Here is an 18219-nt window from a genome sequence, read left to right on the forward strand (position 1 = left end):
AATCCTCTCCTCTTGGAATTATTTTATGATTATTCTTTTTTCTGTCGAAATAAATGTTGGGCAAAGAACTTTACGCCTCAAAAAATGTATTATGTATCTTGAGTTATTATCAAAGAAGGTTTTCTAATGCAGTTGTTAATCTTTTGGATGCATGGTGGAACCAGGAGAGTTTCACGCTAATATAAGCTTTAAAAAAGATCTAACTGTGAGTCATGTAATTGGAATTTTACTTCTTGGGCCCAGGAGGTGGGGATCTAATGAGCTGCATGGTTTCCTGTCTCAGGTGGGAGACATGACCATTGCTTCACTTGTTGAACCTTTGTTCTAGAAAGCCCCTGCCCTCGAAAAACTTGCACAATGTTAGATGTCGCAGTCTCACCAGGAAACTTAAGTGACTCACACTTAAGCGGCAGCAGCCACCCCGCTGTGTAAATTCTGCTTTGTAGCAGGCCCTTGAATGCCTGTGAATGTACTCAGAAAAACCAAATCCTGGATTAAAACCTGATGCAGTGTGCAATATTTCCCCCAAGCACAAAGCCAAAGCTACACAAGAATGGCATGACAACAAAAATGTTAATGTTGAGTAATGACAAGAGTCCAGACCTCAATTCAGTCTAGAATTTGTTGCTGGATCTAAATATAGCATTTCAGTAATGGTCCCTACCACAGCAATTTAAAACAAATGCAAAATTCAGGGTGCCAAGAGGATGAAGACCTTTATACTGATATATAATGCATTTAATGTCATTATTGTAGTTTACAAATATAACACACATTTTCAGAGCATGTAAGAAGCATGTATGTATTTCATTAATGAAGTGTTAAGTTGTTGATTACAGTTGCCTAATCATCACTATGTGGCGGTGAGCATCAGTTCATGCTGGTTGAGCTGCAAACCAATGCGGGACATTTTATTCGATTTTTATCTGACCTTTATTTTACCAGGTAGATGCTCGAGATCAGAATGATCTGTTTTAAGAGCATGGCCTTGTGTCTCCAGAAGCATTCACTTATTCTTACCGCCTGTAATATTCTGCACAACAACTCCAGGGACGCTCCCGCGCAGGATGAGGAAGGAGCTGCTGGCCGTGAAGCTTAGGAACCGGCCCAGCAAGCAGGAGCTCGAGGACCGCAACATATTCCCTGTCCGCAGCGACCAGGAGCGGCAGGAAATCCGCCAGCAGATCGAGATGAAGCTGGCCAAGTGAGTTGCTGTGGCCATCAGCCCCCCTCCCTCACATCCTCATATTTGTTTTGTTTTGTCACTTGTTGTTACCTACACTTATCTATCCCACTTCCACCATCCTTAAACACCTCTTATCCAGGGTTCAGCGGCACATGAATGAGTTTTTAGGCTCTGTTTTTTAACAGCTTGACTGGCTGACTCCTATATACAATAGGAGGCTACATTTGTGGTTTAAGTGCAGATTGTCTAGATATGGTCTTGGTTTTGATGTTGGTTTCTATAGCTTTACAACCAAACCTGGCACGTTCTAAGGGCAGAATGAAATCGAGAACCTGTTCCCAGCTTGAAATGACCCAAAGAACAAATGGTCATTTTTTCGTTTGTGTTTGTGGGGCTGAGGCAGCATGTCAAGCACTGAACTACAGAGGTTTTGGTAGACACTATGGGCCTGCTTGCCGTTTATTTACTAAACAAAGATAATAATAGGGCCAGCTCTTGGAGCCTTTCTCTCCCCATTAATGTTGAGAAATCTCTTACATTTCTAAGGTAATAATGAATTATTTAGTAAATGTGACTGTTAGACAGCCTACTCCAAATGTTTTACAAATATCCACTTGTCCAAGAGCAGACTAAAACAATGTTAAATAATGTTGCTTTCGTTGACGATTCTTATCTACTCCAATTGAGTCACTACACCATGTCCTGCTGTATATGTATATACATGGTAAACATATCTAGCATAAACTCCTTAGTTGCAAGTGGAATACACAAGAAAAGTCAGACATTATGCAGCCTCTGTAATAAACATAACAAGAGTAAGCACAAGACTTCATTGGGCCCCCAGATACTGTATAACAACACATCACAACACAAGACCTTCCAATAAGGCAGACTTGCTGGTTTGTTCCTGCAGCATAGAAAAGTGCCACATAAAAATCTAGGAAACTGCCAAGTACAGAGAGTTTTCTCAGTTTTTGACAGACTTTAACAGCACTGATTTGGCACAGAGCTTGAATGTAAGGGTATCCCACAAGCATGACAATTATGTAATTTTGGAAGCAATCTTAAGCAAATCTTAAGCTAAATTTAGTCGAACCTCTTACTACACTTTTATCACTTTATCGACTGATATGAAGCGACATTAACATGGGTTAGCATTTGTGTCCTGCAGTGGCTGGGGTATTTTCCTTTTGGTCAAGAGGCAGAGGCAGCTGCCTTTGGTGAGAGAAACAAGATGTTGCAGCCTTAATACATAAACAACAAGCTTACAGATCCTAAAATGAGCTGAAATTATGGAGTTATTTATTATTTGTTTTCATGTTACACTATTATTGACCTTTTCCACATCAAAAATAAACCTGCATTAATTGTTAATGTAGAAATATTGACTAATGCAGCTTTAGACTTTTACTTTTCACCATTTTGACCTTTAAAATTCTCATCTACATACATTTTGACACTAATGCACTTTTTTGTTTGCTGTTCACTTCCAAACCTCATCTTTATGTTGGCCTTCTCTGGGACTGGGATAGAGCTGTTGACTACCACATAATCAGGGCATGATACCCTCAGTAAACTGTGTAGTTCTTATTAGCCTTCATTAGACACCTACACCCAGCTAAATCCCATGCACTCCCAATTAATCCTACCTTTATGAACTTATTCAGCTTTGCAGTTATTAGCATATCGACAATCACGGCATGGTATAGCAGAGTAAGTAGTCAATTTTAGATATTTTAGGAGACCAAAAAGGAGAAAAAAGCGCCTCCTCATTCCAGTCAGTGTGTATTTTATTACAACCCTGCTAACTGATCATTTCTTATGAATAGCTTTTTTCCATTGAGGGTTTTCCTCCTCTTTTCTTGAATATATTTTTTCTGGGTCAAGCGGGTCTGATTTTTCGAGTGTGGAAAAGGATTTTGTGAAAAGCGGAGGCAGAACATAATCTTATTTGTTGAGTTACGTAAAAAGCAATAGGCTGTTGTTATGGTGACTTTAATAGGATTAACAGTGGAATCATGTTCGTTTTTTAAGGAGTAATACTGCAGGAGGGTGTGCTGGCAGCCTTATGCAATGCTCAGAATGGGAGAGGGAGGGTTCAATCCTCTCACAAAAACAAATGGCTTTTTTGGCTGTTTGGTGACCTCATCCTGAAGCATGTTGTTGCTTTTATCATTTAAACTTCTAAATGTCATGTGTGGGTACTGGACAGTGAAACCTGTAGCTCTCCAGGCAGCTAATGACTGTTAAGAGTTGATGCTTTCCTTGCTGTTGGCACTTTTCCCTCTGTGGACTATTAACACATTTGGTTGTCTTTCGTGCCTTTGTTAAAATAAGAAGTTGCGATAATGGCCTGTTAGCAAAATGTTCACACTTCGCTGGCTGCCAGACACTCCTGTGTACGTTCCCTTCAGGTTGACCCATTTTCAGCTATTGAGGTTTGGTTGAAACAGATGCCCTTTTACACAATGCGTGCCGATCAAATAGCAAACGTCTAATAGCATTATCAAATGCATTGTTGCACCAACAGCAGTCATCATATGAGGATCTGGTGACTTGATTTGAATCATAAGAACATCTTGAACACATTATATCTGCATTACGACATATAAGACCAATACACACTGGTGCATTTTGGATCTGGTATCTGGTAACATGTTACGATATATTTCATCCATTTATTTGAATCAGCAACTGAAATCGGATCGTGGATTGAAGCGATATTAAATCTCAGATTAACACAGTAAATGGCAGTGATGTTAGATTTGTGATAGCATTTCCTGCTGTACAAACTGCATGATGGCTGCTTATCTGCTCAAACAATAGATATAATAATTCACCAGCAGCCAGTTCATAATGCATATTGCTTGATGTTTAATACCATTTCTGTATAGACAGCATTTTAATTTTTAGCTGTTTAATATAAAGCCAGATAATAATTAGATATTATGATATGATATATTCAGATAAATAATAGTATCAGGCCCTCTTTCGCCTCTTTGCTGAGTTTGTTTTTTTTCCTTTTAGGGGCAACTTATGCTGATATATTTCTTATGTACATATTTTTTGGTGTATAGGCAGCTGTTCGGTAAATGCAGTGGAGGGGAAAAGTACTGAAATGTGGTGCAGTAGACGTTTTCAAGAATGCATTTTAAGTAAAGTACAAGTACCTTAAAACAGTGAGCAAGTTGGCGTCTCTCCACTTTGGGCTTGGGCCACATCCCCACTGATATGGTTCACTTTCACTGCTCTTATCCACATCCAGCACAACAGGAAGCTGTTTTCGATGAAGAGGCTCTGAGAAGCCCACAGTAACATACTGGTCCTACACCAGATGGCAAAATGACAGAGGTAGCATGAGTGAGATGAGCGAATGTTAGAAGTTAGGTTGGTCAGAAAGAAGGGACCATCTGATGGATGGGCAGCTTAGCCGCTGTTTGCCCACGTAATACCATATCAACATTATTATGCGACATTGCAGTGTATTGGTGATGCATCTATAACCTGTTGCACTGCTCCCAAGTGGCAAAAAAATAAATAAATCTACTCCTACAGCTTTAAGTTGGCTCAACAGTGAATACAACAACCTGCAGCCTCAGCATTGCTTTTGCACAGTAAGTAGTACTGTCAACCCAACAGTACACAAATTTCACTGTTGCATTATATTATATTATTGCATGATATGACACTGTCTCTGAGGGTTTGCTCAGATGGATAAAGTGGTAATAGTAGTCTCTTAAGATTCATATTAAATATTTATGGAACTGTAATGTTTGTTTACTTTGTACAGATTGTAGTAGAAATTAATTGCATACAGCCTTCAATCATCTCAATCAGAGGTAAGAATCACATAATTTATTATCCAATTCATGCTGTTTAACACGTGACTGAATCTCTGTTTTGTGCTATTAAAACACATGATGTCAGTCTCAGGGGTCTGTTCCTGTTTGCTGAGAAGCAGATGGTCTCGCTACAGACGTCATCACTGAGGAGTTTCACAATGAGCTGATGTTTACAGTGGAATCTGCCTGTGAACCAAACACACCCACAGACAGTGAAGAGGAGACTTTGTAGTGGTTACTCCCCCCACTGAGTGAAGCGTAGTGAACACTGTGGACCAGAGTTGTCCCTGTGAAGTTACTGAGTCGTAAGAAGTCAAACAAGCTTAAGTCAGTCTTTCATCATCATGGAGCATCTCCAGTAAGGAAAAAAAAAACAAAAACTTATCATCACAAATGACTGTATGCTATTAAACGCTCCAGATATTTTTCCATTGGCACAATCAATGGAAAACTCTTTCCATTTCATATTAAAAACTATGACGGGATAAAAAAATTTGATTTTTTTTTTCCAGTTAACCATTGTGCCCATTGTGTATGTAGATGTCAAGTTATGACAATATTCTCAAGAAGGCTATTTTGAGTTCAAAAGAAATCTAGATGATAGATGACTTTAAGTGTGTTACACAGAGCCCTCTACATCCTGCTGCTGCTGAAAGTCCACACATAGCTGCCAGGGTCAAATGTTTGGCACAGACCTTACAAAAGGTTTGGTATCCTTTTTGCAGGCAGCGTGGTGCTGCAGTGTACCTCAGGGAATGAAGGTTCTGGGTCGAAATCCCAGGTCTGGGGTCTTTCTGTGTGGAGTTCCCTCTGGAGGCCTGAGCATCCTCCCAGAGTTCAAAGACATGCAGGTCAGGGATGATGCAAATGGATGATGTAATGTGACTGATGCTGATGTGATAGACCTGCGACCTGTCCATGCCCAAAGTAGGCTGGTATTAGCATGGATAGCATGGATAAGTAATATAGAAAATTTGGCATTAAGAGGCCAAATAAAATAAATCCTTGGCCCATGGTTGAGCATTTAAGTATTTAATGTGAACTTGACAACAGATTTATATTCAAGGAAATTTTAGATCCGAGAAGAAATTCTCAGAAGCACATTGATATTTGTCTGAGTACTCGAGAGATAAATTCATCTGGATAAAATGAATTGAACTATAGTCTGTTATAGCTGTCATAATGTCCTTGAAGAAAAAGTCATCAGACAGCTTAAGTCAGTGCATCATTTTTGAAGTAGTGGACCCAGTGAATTCCAGGGGGCTTGGCTCCCTATGTACCTTGGGTGTGGTTTTCATTACATACCCAGTGCCATCACAGGTCAAAGCAGCTAATTAGAGAGAGAGATAGGTGGTTTCCACTCCTGCTGGACCATGCTGAGTGGGAAACAGGACAGCGAGGGTTTGATTAAAAACTAATTAATTGACAGCTAAGCGTTTCACTCCCTGCTTTATAACTCAAATATGAGGGATGAGGGGGGCAGGGTGACATTTACACAAGCTCAGTAATAAAGCTCTGAAGCTTCATTGAGCCTGGCCTCACGTTTTTTTCACACACCCTTTTCCAAGGCATTTCACAGATGCATGTCAATCTGGATAGCGGATGTGTTTGCTTTGGATGAATGTGACGTTATTATAAACCAGCACTGTTGTGTAACACACCTTGCTCCATTTGAGCCTCTCCGTGTGCACATGGACAACTTCCATCAAGCCACGGTGGAGTAAGAAAAGGCATGAACTTCATCGGTGAACCTGCTTGACGGGCCACAGCGAGCATAATAGCCTGCAGCCTATGTACACTACCAGTCAAAAGTTTGGACACACTTTCTCATTCAAATGAATAGGAAAGTGTGTCCAAACTTTTGGCTGGTAGTGTAAAGCGAGCTCCTGATTACTCTTGCATAATGGAAACAGGAGGTGATCAATCGTGTGTCATAATTGGAAGTGTGACAGAGGACAGCTGGGTCGTGGACAGTATGCTCACAGTGTTGGCTGAGGACAGAGGTCAGAGCAGCATGTCTGTTTCCTGCCGATGATACACTTCACTGGATGTGCAACATTTCTCACTATCTACAAATCACAAAACCAGGAAAAAAATCGCTCTGTCAAAAAAGTTCCTCTCCAGACATATTTAATCTCATCTGCTAGGAATATATTTTTTATTAATGCAGGTTTTTATATTTAGTATTATGTATTATTATTACTGACTCGGTCACCCATGCAACCTCCTGCTACTTTCAATACTACTTATTCTATCACTTAAAATAGTCCCCACCAAGCATTTTTTCCTGTTTGAATAAACCAGGATGCTTGTTTCATGAAATTACTGAGCCTTTTTTTTTTTTTTTTTTTTTTTTTAATTAAGCAGCGTATCTATTCTGAAAGATTAATGTCTTCATCTGGAACAATTTGTCTTCAACAGATAAAGAAAGGACGTCACTTAGTATTGAAAGATGTTAATAAGAAGAAATTTTTGGTCATGGTCATTTCATTTAATTTGTTTAGTGTCTGTCCAGATAATCCAGACAATCCAATAAGAAGATGTGACGCTGTGCTATGCCATTTGTTCCCAGTACTCTCTCTTACTTATCCATCCCTGTTTTTATTTCACTGTAAGGAGAGGAGTGCTTCACACAATGTTTCCTGTGTCCTGATGCGTCCTGCAGTGACAATTATGTATCTCATTTATTAACTATGAAGTGCAATGCAACAAAACATTGCAACATTGCAAAACAGCACCCAAGACGCAGACAGAAAAATCCGACGTCAAAGGTCGTTCGGAGCATGAATCTGGCTTTACAGCTATTTACAAGCGGTTTTTAGGTTTTATCCTGCACACAGAGATGCAGACTAAAGTTTTTAGACAGTCCAATCAGTTTTTGACTCTGTGCAGCAACTAAAAGCTTTGTCTCCTGTCCAGACGCTGTGTCTGCAGGCTGCCTGTGTTCTCACAGGTGCTGCAGCACTCTGCTCCAACAGTGAATGACCACAGCATTGGCTGCTCAACTAGAGTTGTCCACATGAACTGAGTCAGAGCTGTGGACAGCTGAGGCATGCCATTGTCCGGGGTGACGGCACCATGTGCTCGTCTGCCAGCGTCTCAGTCCTGCTGACCACGCGGTCTGCCGGAGGGTGTGACGAGCCCCTCCTGGCAGCTCCCACAGCAACAACAAAAGCCAAAGGGACCCTCTCCCGTAGCCGCTCTATAAACACCCATCTTACACCATTGTTTGTGTACATGCTGCGTGAATCATACTGAATCTGTCACAGTGAATGAGTCGTGCTGAAACTGAACAGAGTGGTGTTTGTGAAGGTGGCTAACATGCTGTGCCCTGTCTGAAGGACTCAAAGCAGTGTTTGTGAAAGGCCTTGGGTTGTGCAGCTATTTGTACGGAATCAGGAACAGAACAGCCTTCATTGCGGAGAGAGAACAATCAGTCTCTCTCACCTCTTGAGCAGAGCAGCGGTGATGCTGAGGCATTTATCTTGAGTTTTCCTGTGCAGAGCCAAGAGCAGATGAAAATGAATGGAGACATTATGCTCTTATTTCACAGTGAACTGTTTTAAAGCTGAGTTTTAAAGCCTAATTTATAAGACTATAAGATCCTCGGGGTTGTATTAAAGTGTCTAGTAAATATCAGCAAGAATAATCAGAGAATAAACAGTCTCAGAATACCAAATTCAGAATAAACCCCAATGACTTACTTAACTCTCGCAAAACTCATTATGCTGTTTCCATTCGTGCTGTGGTGCCACACACTTTGCATTCGGTATCGATTCACATCAGTAGAGCGCAGAGCGGCACTCTGCAGCAGAATCCAGAGCAGTGGGCTGGCCTGGGACAGCAGAAGGGAATCCTCAGTTTCTAAATTTAGCTCTCTTGGGTGAAATACTGCAGCAGCCATAATCAATGGCCCGTCTACGTCACAGCCCAGCGCGCCTCCCCTCCGCCCCAGTCCCTGCTGATGCAGAGGCTGCATTTTCTCTCTCCCCATCTCCCCCACAGCTTGAACTGTGTCCGAACTCCCCGTGAGAGCTAGTCATCAAGTTTTACAGCAACTATCTACTTCTCCATCCCTGTCCTCTGTTCCAGGCCATCGTGCAGGCATCCTCAACTTGTGCCCTCAGCTGAGGATGTCATTATGCAAAAATGTCACAGTGAGGACCTGCCTTTGTAGCACACTGCTGAGACTTTGCGGCAGGCTGCTTGATCCTCTGAAGCTGCGAGAGGGTGGTGATCTTGCATCTGATGACTGCAGTAGAAACCTCTGAAGCATCACTGCATTGAATTCCCAATAGAAATGTGTGGCTGCTATTTTAAGAAGGGAATCTTTTTACACTGCATTGTTTGTCACCTTTTTAGGTGTAATGCGATAATCCTGTTGGTGACCGTGCTAGAGCAGGCAGCAGTAATGTAAGAGTAGGATATGAGCAGATGTATTGTCTGAAATTAGCCTAAGGGAACATTAATATAACTGACGTCAAACTTTACATTTACATGAAACCAAGAGTTTTACATCATCAGTGCTTGGAAGGGTTTAACAGATAATTACACATGTAGGTGCAGCTATCCATTTTAAACTTTCAGGCATCAGGGTCATAAATGGGGACAAAATGCCGAATCAGAGTTTGGATATTAGCTTGCTGCTATAGAAAGGAAGCATTGTCCAAAAGATGATGCTACACAAACTGTGCATATGAGTCCAAAGGTTAAAGAACAGAAACCACTCTACAATACTCATGATTTATAGTTGTTTACATAAGATTTAACCAGATTAGCCTGTCTGAGCTTCAGTCTAGATAGTATGAAGTTAAAAGGCAAAGCTGTTTACAGAAGTTGACTGAGGCAACAAAACTGTGAAACTCATGCGGATGGATTTATGAAATTATATAATTTATATCAAGATATGAAGTTTCTCTCCAGGCATATTTTAACAAATCCAAACATACTCTATATGCTTCGACTAGAAGTTAAAAACTGGGGCTGTTCAGTGGGGAGCGAAGATTTTGAGACCTTTCATTTACTTTAATTGATCTCGCACTTTTGGACCCCTGACAGTGACAGGAGTGACAGAGAAAGAGGAAGGAAGAGCACGAGTGGTAGTGATGACAGGAGCCCAATCACTATTCGCCCCAATCCCTTGAGTTTGAATGAACAAATAATTGGACAGGGCAGCACGGCGGCATGGTGGATTATCAGGATGTCCCAACAATTCTCTGAAAAGCTTTCAGTTGATTCAGAAAGCTGCTGAACGAATATTAATAGGAATTAGAAAAAGAGATCACATTTTTCCTGTACTGGCTTCTCTTCATTGGCTCTCAGTAAAATTCAGAGTGGAGTTTAAAATCCTTCTCCTAACGTACAAAGCTCTCAGTGACCAAACTCCATCATATCTCAGAGAGCTCAGTTTCTTATTGTCCCAGGAGGTCGCTTCACTCTCTGGATGGACGTTTACTTTTGGTTCCTAAAGTCTCAGAGAGTAAATCAGGAGCCAGATATTTCCGCTATTCTATGGAACCAACTCCCAGTATCGGACTCTGACACAGCTTTCAGGATCAAGCTTAAAATCTTCCTTTATGACAAAAGCTACAGTAGTCTGTGTTTTGTCCCTCCTGTCCTCTCTTCCTGTCTCCATCCTGCAGGTGCTGAATTGTCTCATGCTCCTGCTCAGTACCTGCTGCTGTAATACTTACCTTTAGTTATCATTGCACACTACTACTCACTTCCTGTTATAGTTTCTTTTTCTCCCCTACTGTTAATATCTACTAGTGCAAATTTAGAACTACCAGGTTGCGATCCTGTATGTTTTGTTTGTATTTTCTATGGCCTTTTTGTCTTCTCCTGTTCTTGTACTCTCTCTATCCCTCTACCAAGTCCCGCCTTCTTCTCCTTCACGCTCCCTGTCACTGTCTCACTCTCTCACCGCCTCTGTTTCTTCTTCTCTCTCTCTCTCTCTCTCTCTCTACCCAACCAGTCGAGGCAGATGGCTGCCCCCCTTGAGCCTGGCTCTCCCAAGATTTCTGCCTCTTAAAGGAAGTTTTTCTTTGCCATTGTTGTCATTGATTGTTTTTGGAGGGACAAATTGGGTCTCTTTAATAACTCCATAAAGAGTTTGGTCTAGACCTGCTCTATGTGTAAAGTGCCTTGATTTAACTTTTTTTATGATTTGGCATGAGCTAAATAAATTTCATATGATTTGATTTGATAGTGGTTTGCGCTGTTGTCTCACAACAGGAGCGTCATGGGTTTGGTTCCCGGCCTTTCTGTGGGGAGTTCGCATGTTCTCCCCATGCCTGCATGGGTTTCCTCCAGGTACTCTTGTTTCCTCCAATCGTCCAAAGACCTCATGTTTTGGTTAAGGTGACTCTAAATTGTCTGTAGGTCTGAGTGTGAGTGGTTGTTGGTCTCTGTGTGTCTCTGTATGTTGGCCCTGTGATGGGCTCTTAACCTGTCCAGGGTGCACACTGCCCTCACCCAGTGTGAGCTGGGATTGGCTCCAGCACCCCCCCCCCCCCCCCCCCCCCCCGTGACCCGGAAACAGATAAGTGGTAGAAGATGAATGAATGAATTAAAAGAATTGAGTATTTTTGTCACATAGACCCATTTCTGCTGACACCACAACTCCCTGTGTGCACAGCTGCCGTCCATCTCTGCTTTGAATATCTATTTGTATACAGTATTTCACTGGCCACTAAGCAGCTGTCTGTGAGACAGGAGTATTAGTATTTAGACAGCTCAATGTGTAGAGGAATAGTCCAGCCCATTGCTGAACAAACTGAAAATGGATTGTACATGCTGTATTAAATTCAGCATTTTCAGCCCATTAAGTCCAGACAGAAAGTGTCATTAATCAATTTAAAAGAACACTGTCTGTAGGTGTTGTCAACCCATCCTCTTCATTCACTTTTATGTAAAATGATATCGCTATCAACTGTATTCAGCACAGTCACAGTTTCCAGGCAACCAAGGCTGTCAGATGGAGTCTGACTGCTCTTCCTTGTGGAGTTTCATAATCCCTTTCGCCAGAGATGAAATATTAATGCCTGCTCATCTCCGGCTCCCCCCACCTCTTCTTTTTTGGGGGGTTTCCTCCTGTTGCTAAGAGAACTCAGTGCCTTCTTAAAGTCCAGAAATGTGAGTGCCCCACTTTCAAAACAGTGAAGAGTGTCATTCGTTACACAACAAAGACTTGGCCTACTTGGGACAGAAAATTGTAATTGTAATTGATGCAGAAACCTGGCCCCTCTGACCAGCAGTCCAAACTGTGCTGCCTATGGTGAAACAAACAGCTTTAACCTATGATGGAAAAAAATAGCTGCTTTCATTTTTACCTTTTCCCACCTGCAGGCAATTCATCTTCACTTATCTGTTTCCGGGTTGGGGGATGAGTCTCTCTTATCTATTATATATATGTTGTATGTCGGACCTGCAAGAGGTATGGCTTTTGTTAACTGGAGCGTATTTTTAAGAGTGGGCAGGGCCATCAAGTCAAAATGATTCATCGTATTACAGCTATGGAGAGAGAAAGGAGCTGGGGTAGTCCACTATCTATGGAGGATGTTGCCCCTGTGACAGATAAAATGGCCAAGATCTGGATATCTATAATGGCGATCTCCGTTTATTTTGACAAAAGAGGTGAATAGCAAATTCATCTGGCCAGTTGTGATAAAGCTATTTAGCCTACAAATAATATGTTAATTAACTATCGATAGAGCTTGTCAATGTAATCAGAAAAGATAATACATGAAAATATTTAATATTACAATGTACAACAAAGAAGGAGAGGCAGAGGACACCCTATTGTCCAGTGTATATTGGTATACACAAATGTTCCACACGCTGACACTGGAGCGCTAAAAGTAAATATACAGACGTGCATAATTATAGCCATAACATCACTCACATTTCAGACATATTATAGCACATACATTCATATTGTACAGTGATATCAACTGTTCTGCATCTCCAAGTGCTACTGCTACAATTTTACCGTGTAAGTTTCTTTGTTTATTACCTGAACAGCTCTGCTTGTAGAGAATCTGCAGAACGATAAATGTGAAATAGGTGTTATTGTCAGTTAGTCGCAAGTTTACACTAATGAAGATCTTTTAGCTCCTGGCTTTTTCAGATTTTCAGTTTGTGTCAGAAAACCCTCCGACCATCCGCCTCAGGATACTCCCGTACTCAGGATAAAAACATGCTAGCTGAGGATTTACAAAAAAAAAAAAAAAATACAATGTGTATTTTATGTTGTCGTTGTTTTCTCATGAGAAGTGCTTCTCTCAGGATGAGCGCCTCTGATTTCCCATCCTGCCTGTATGGTGAGCAGTATCTCAGCCCGGCATCAATCCAATTATAGGACTGGAGTTGGCAGATATTGTGAGGTAGTTGGAGAGACGTAAGCAGCAGTTGAAACAGCCTGCACATATATGGCATGAAGGAAAATCCTCAAATTACATATTGCCACTACAATAGACCATCCCTGTCCCACATGCAGTAATTACCATCATACAATGTTTTTTTTTTTTTTTTTGGGTTCATCTCTAGCTGCGTTGTACCCTCTAATTGAAATGTCAGAAGTCTCAAAGCGAAGCTCGTGCTATATAGGGGTTAGAACAGAGGCGTGACTCGTGACAATTTAGTTTGTTTGTCACCCACTGATGAATTTCACAGTCTATAAATAAACAGATACAGTGGGGTACATATTTGTCCTCCCTGTCTGGCCATTGTCCGTCCTCCAGCATTGATTCTGGCTTTCCAATTGACTGTAACATAGTTCATTATGCAAACAGAATTCAAAATTGATTCTAAAGAGGTTACATCTTCTACTTTGGCTAATGGACATCCGTTGGTTTAGGGAATCAATACGTGTTAAGGCTTTTGAGGACAGTTGGTGTGTAAGACTTTCAAACTCAGATTATTAGTTTTGCCAGTAGTGGGGGACTAATGAGGCAATGTTGGCCTATTTCTGCTTGATGGATTGCTGTCTAGTTCTGTGCAGACAGTCACAGTCCCCAGAAGATGAATCCAACAGACTCACAATACCCAGAATGTTCCTCTAGCATAATTTTGTTGAAATGACAGTGGCTTCCATATAAATTGCCATTCTTTCGGCAAAGATATTCATGCTCCCCAGAGGAGAAATCCTCAATTAGCTTTGTCGATCTCTGGCCTCCATCTCTTGCACTACTGTGGGATAACATTTGCAATATTCCATTGAAATGCCTTCAAACACATTGCCTGAGTTGCCGTGTAATTTAACATAGACCTTCATGTTCCCTGAGGATGAATTGCGACGACAATCTGTATGTTAGCGTTGTTGTAAGACATTGGCTCTTTGTCTTGGCCCCTAATTTAAAACATTATTGGTTTGTGGCTTTACCACCACCTGGGGGTTCTTTATGGTTCAAGTTTATGTCCTTCTGTTTATCCTGGGATGTTTTTGTCAGTGTGAAAGTTTGTGGCTTATGTATAGTAACTTACAGCATTCAACGAAGGACCTATTTTCAGTCGCCTCCTCCACAATGTCTTCCCAGCAGGTCGTTCAAAGCTCAGACACAATTCCCTTCTTGATCTGTGGACTTGGGCTAAAGGGCAAAGCGTTGGAGAGAAACAAGTTGCAAGATATGCCATTGATTCTTGGTTTTATGTCTTTGAATGTGTCCCAGTTGTCTGTCATCAAAAGCATAGCAAGCCATTGAACAGAGAGTGTTTTAAAAAGGCACTTACTTGAAATTGAACACTATGTAATGGGTGCAGTGGAGCATCAGGTGATCCGAGCAGCATTGTCCTCAAGACAAGTCTTTCATATTCTTGGGATGTAGTAACTGTGGTAGACATCCAGGTCAACACTTAAACACAAGCAACTTACATAAACGCCAAGCTTCTGTCAGGCTAAGAGGGTTCCTTTAATTATTCCTGGCAACTAACCACCACCCGCCTCACCCTGTAACTCCCCCTCTGCACCCCGTCCCTCAGGCCGTCCTGGCCTCACTCAGACTCCAAGTCTGGCCGTGGCGCTCCTGTCCCCGGGCTCTGTCACTGAGTTAAAGGAACAGGGATTAGGACACACCTCAGTGGGCAGTAGCTGGCCGCTGCCCGGCCTGTGGCGCCTGACTCATCCCATTCTCTTCCACATTTCATGGGCTGACATTCCCATCAGCCCTTGCTCTTACAAGCAGCTCATTGCTTTGACATGCTGGTGAGTTCTACAACAAACAGGGAACTTTTACCTCTGACCAAACAGAGTGGGTGAGCACTTGTGAAGCACAATCCTCTGCGGGAGGCTGTGACTAAAGGCCCCATTAGGATCTATTGGCAATATATACACAGGCTGACTCACTCTTGGTTTTACTGTATTTTGATTTAGCATTTTTCTCCATAATTCACAGCACCTACATGTTCTAATGTGAAATACATCTGATCTCTTTTGAGTGCCGCTGCAGCAGATTTGCTTTACTTTGTGAACTGGGGCTAATGCTATTGACCTGACATGTTTTCTGCTGCCGACCACACATCCTGCCATAGCTTTGCTCCATTTAGCACATCGACTCCCCTCAGCTTTCAGTACTGCCATGCCTGTGCTGCTCTTTTTTAGACTTCAGTGCTACCAGTCACAGCTGAGGCCCCTACAGCACAGCAAGCTTATTTTAGGTGGTTATTAGTCGTCGGCCTTTGACATAGGTGATTTCCACCAATGCAGAGCTCTGTCATCCATTTCATCCTATCAGGTTGTTTGGGCTCAGATCCTCATCTGAGCTCTCTCTGAAAATTACATTTACACACAGCTGCCCATTGTGCGCTTAAGCTGTAACTTGAAAATGAGATAATTCATCCTGATTGGCATTTCTGCCCCAAAGATCCTCACTATACACAATGTAAATAACTAGCTGCAGGAGAGTGACTAAATTTGAGGCACTGAGAGAAGCAGGTCCAAATCTATGAAACCAATCATGCTGAATTTTTTGTATCATAATTACCCATGAGCATGGACACACTGACCAAAGACTCCCCATCAAGTTGCTCAATGAATTCATATCAGTTGAATAATATGATCTGCATCACTTAAACAACAGCAAGAGAAGCTGCTCTCTAAATGTTTTCTTCACAACTCCGTGCTAATGAGAAAGAGTGTTCCACTGTTGTCGGAGCTTTGCAAAACCCTAAATCCAGATGAGACAGCTCAGCAGTAGCAGCAGTGCTGTGAATCGCTTTTTAACATTTGCACACTACACACTGATCAACAATCACATATGAGATATGAAACAAATTTTATTTCACATACTGATCCATTGGCATATGTCCTGGGGCAGATCACCTTTTTGGTGCATTTTTCCCCCATGTTGTTCGCTGTGTGTGTCCGCACACACTGCCCTCGAAAGTTGTGGCCAGGAAGTAGCAAGGTTTTAAGAAAGAAACTGTCTGGATACAACATATTTGAAGAATGAAAAGTTTCCCAAGGACTAAGTGTCCTGGTGAGACACCAAATACAAAGATAAACTTTGCTTAACAGTGGCCCTGAAAGAAGAAAAGCCATACATCATTTTATGGTTGTGCTCAATCAACCAGTCAATATCTCATCTTGTTTCATACAGGGTTGATGCTGGCCTAAACTAACTATTTCTAATAGCATTTTTTATTGGTTAAATCAGTTGATCATTTTCAAGCATATGCAAGGCCTTTCGCAAGCGTAGATGATAAATAGTGATAAATATGATGAACAAGTCCCTTTTATTCTACGTGCCGTTGGTACAGGGAAGAGTAAGTCATTTTAATATACTTTAAAGATGATGTGGGCTGTGGACCTGGACTAAAAAACTGTCTGTCCACCTCAGTAATTTGGAGGATGGGGGCTAGGGGACACTTTGTTCCCAGTCAATGTAATGGCCCCTTTTTGAGTCAGCACTTTAAGATCCAGAGCTGGTTAGAGCAACATCTGATCTAATTTTCTGCTCTCTCAGTTGTAGGAAACCACTGCCGCTGCTGGTGGTGTGAATCATACCTTCACCTCTCAGCTGTGGTAGATAAATTTTATTAGGAGTTACTTATCCCTTTTCTCATGTGAGTCTAGACTGATTGCTGACATTTAACCTGTTTTTTCAGGGAACAGGTAGTTCTGTACACTCAGCAAAGGTTTGCAGCACTTTATTGGATCTATACTTGGTTGGAGGGCTTTTGTTTTTGTTCTTTTTTCTTTGCAACTGAGGGTAACCAGAAATGGCCTCAGTTCTGCCTTGCATAGAGCATAACAGGATTTTCAGGTTGGTGGGCAAACAGATATCTTTCACTTTATACCTTTTGAATTTGGCAATGGAACTTGGCAATGGCAATGGAAGTTATTATGCCAGAGATCAATGAAATCCATGTCTGTCCATCTTTACTGAAATCAAAGCAGTGAAAACATTTATGACCTAAAATAATGTCCTACTTGGGGGTTTAGTACTATTTTCTTTGCTTATATTTTGCTCATATTTTACTGCATAGGAAATTGATCCTGCTCTTAAATATCAGTTGACTAAGCATCAATTAAGTGGTATAATGGTTTTTGTGTTTTGTTTTTTTTTTGTTTGTTTGCTTGTTTTTTCAATACATAGAAATTGGTCTTCAGGAAAATGAAAATGTAAATATTAAACATATGTTGCCCATGAGCCAGTTGAAGAGTTTTCTTCCCAGTTGCTGTTACTGTCTTGTCAGCTGTGTGGTAAATGTGGTGGCCATGAGGGTGTCGGGGGTGGAGCAGGGATGCATCATGTGGAATCCTGTAATTCGGGTGATGAGGAAATCTGAGAACCGACATGAACTAAATCTGGTTTTTGCTAAAACTGCCTTGTCTTGTTAAACGTGTGGGATGAAACTTAATGCCAGGCATTTTCTGGTGTGAGGTTTCCAAATGTGAGGAATTTAGTTTTGTCCATTTGCTTTTGGCTGAATTGCCTGGTAAATTCGTGGATTTTGGACTTCTGGCCATGAGAGTTATTCAATGACAACAGGGTGCATTCTGGGAAGTTGTAATAGGTTTTATTGATATACTAAATCTGAAATAACTAATAGATGAATGAAGTAGCACTGAATATTATTAGCCTGCTCATTATCTGATGTTTATCTGTGCTTGTTTTCATCTTCATGTCCTATCACAAACTTCACGTGGGACACATGTGCTCTGATTATTCAAAGGCCCTAAAGACTCAAACA

General features: G+C 41.4%; 1 protein-coding gene across 2 annotated transcripts in view; it reads left to right on the forward strand.

Annotated features, from left to right (window-relative positions):
- The window catches only part of phactr3b (phosphatase and actin regulator 3b), a 44618-nt gene that overhangs the window by 21812 nt on the left and 4587 nt on the right, over nucleotides 1–18219 (forward strand). For both annotated transcript variants that reach the window (XM_029502146.1, XM_029502147.1), the window contains one exon: nucleotides 1051–1204. In XM_029502146.1, coding sequence (XP_029358006.1) covers nucleotides 1051–1204 — 154 coding nt within the window. The remainder of the gene's footprint in view (nucleotides 1–1050; nucleotides 1205–18219) is intronic.

Source organism: Echeneis naucrates, chromosome 5 (assembly GCF_900963305.1).
Source record: "Echeneis naucrates chromosome 5, fEcheNa1.1, whole genome shotgun sequence".
Lineage (NCBI taxonomy): Eukaryota > Metazoa > Chordata > Actinopteri > Carangiformes > Echeneidae > Echeneis > Echeneis naucrates.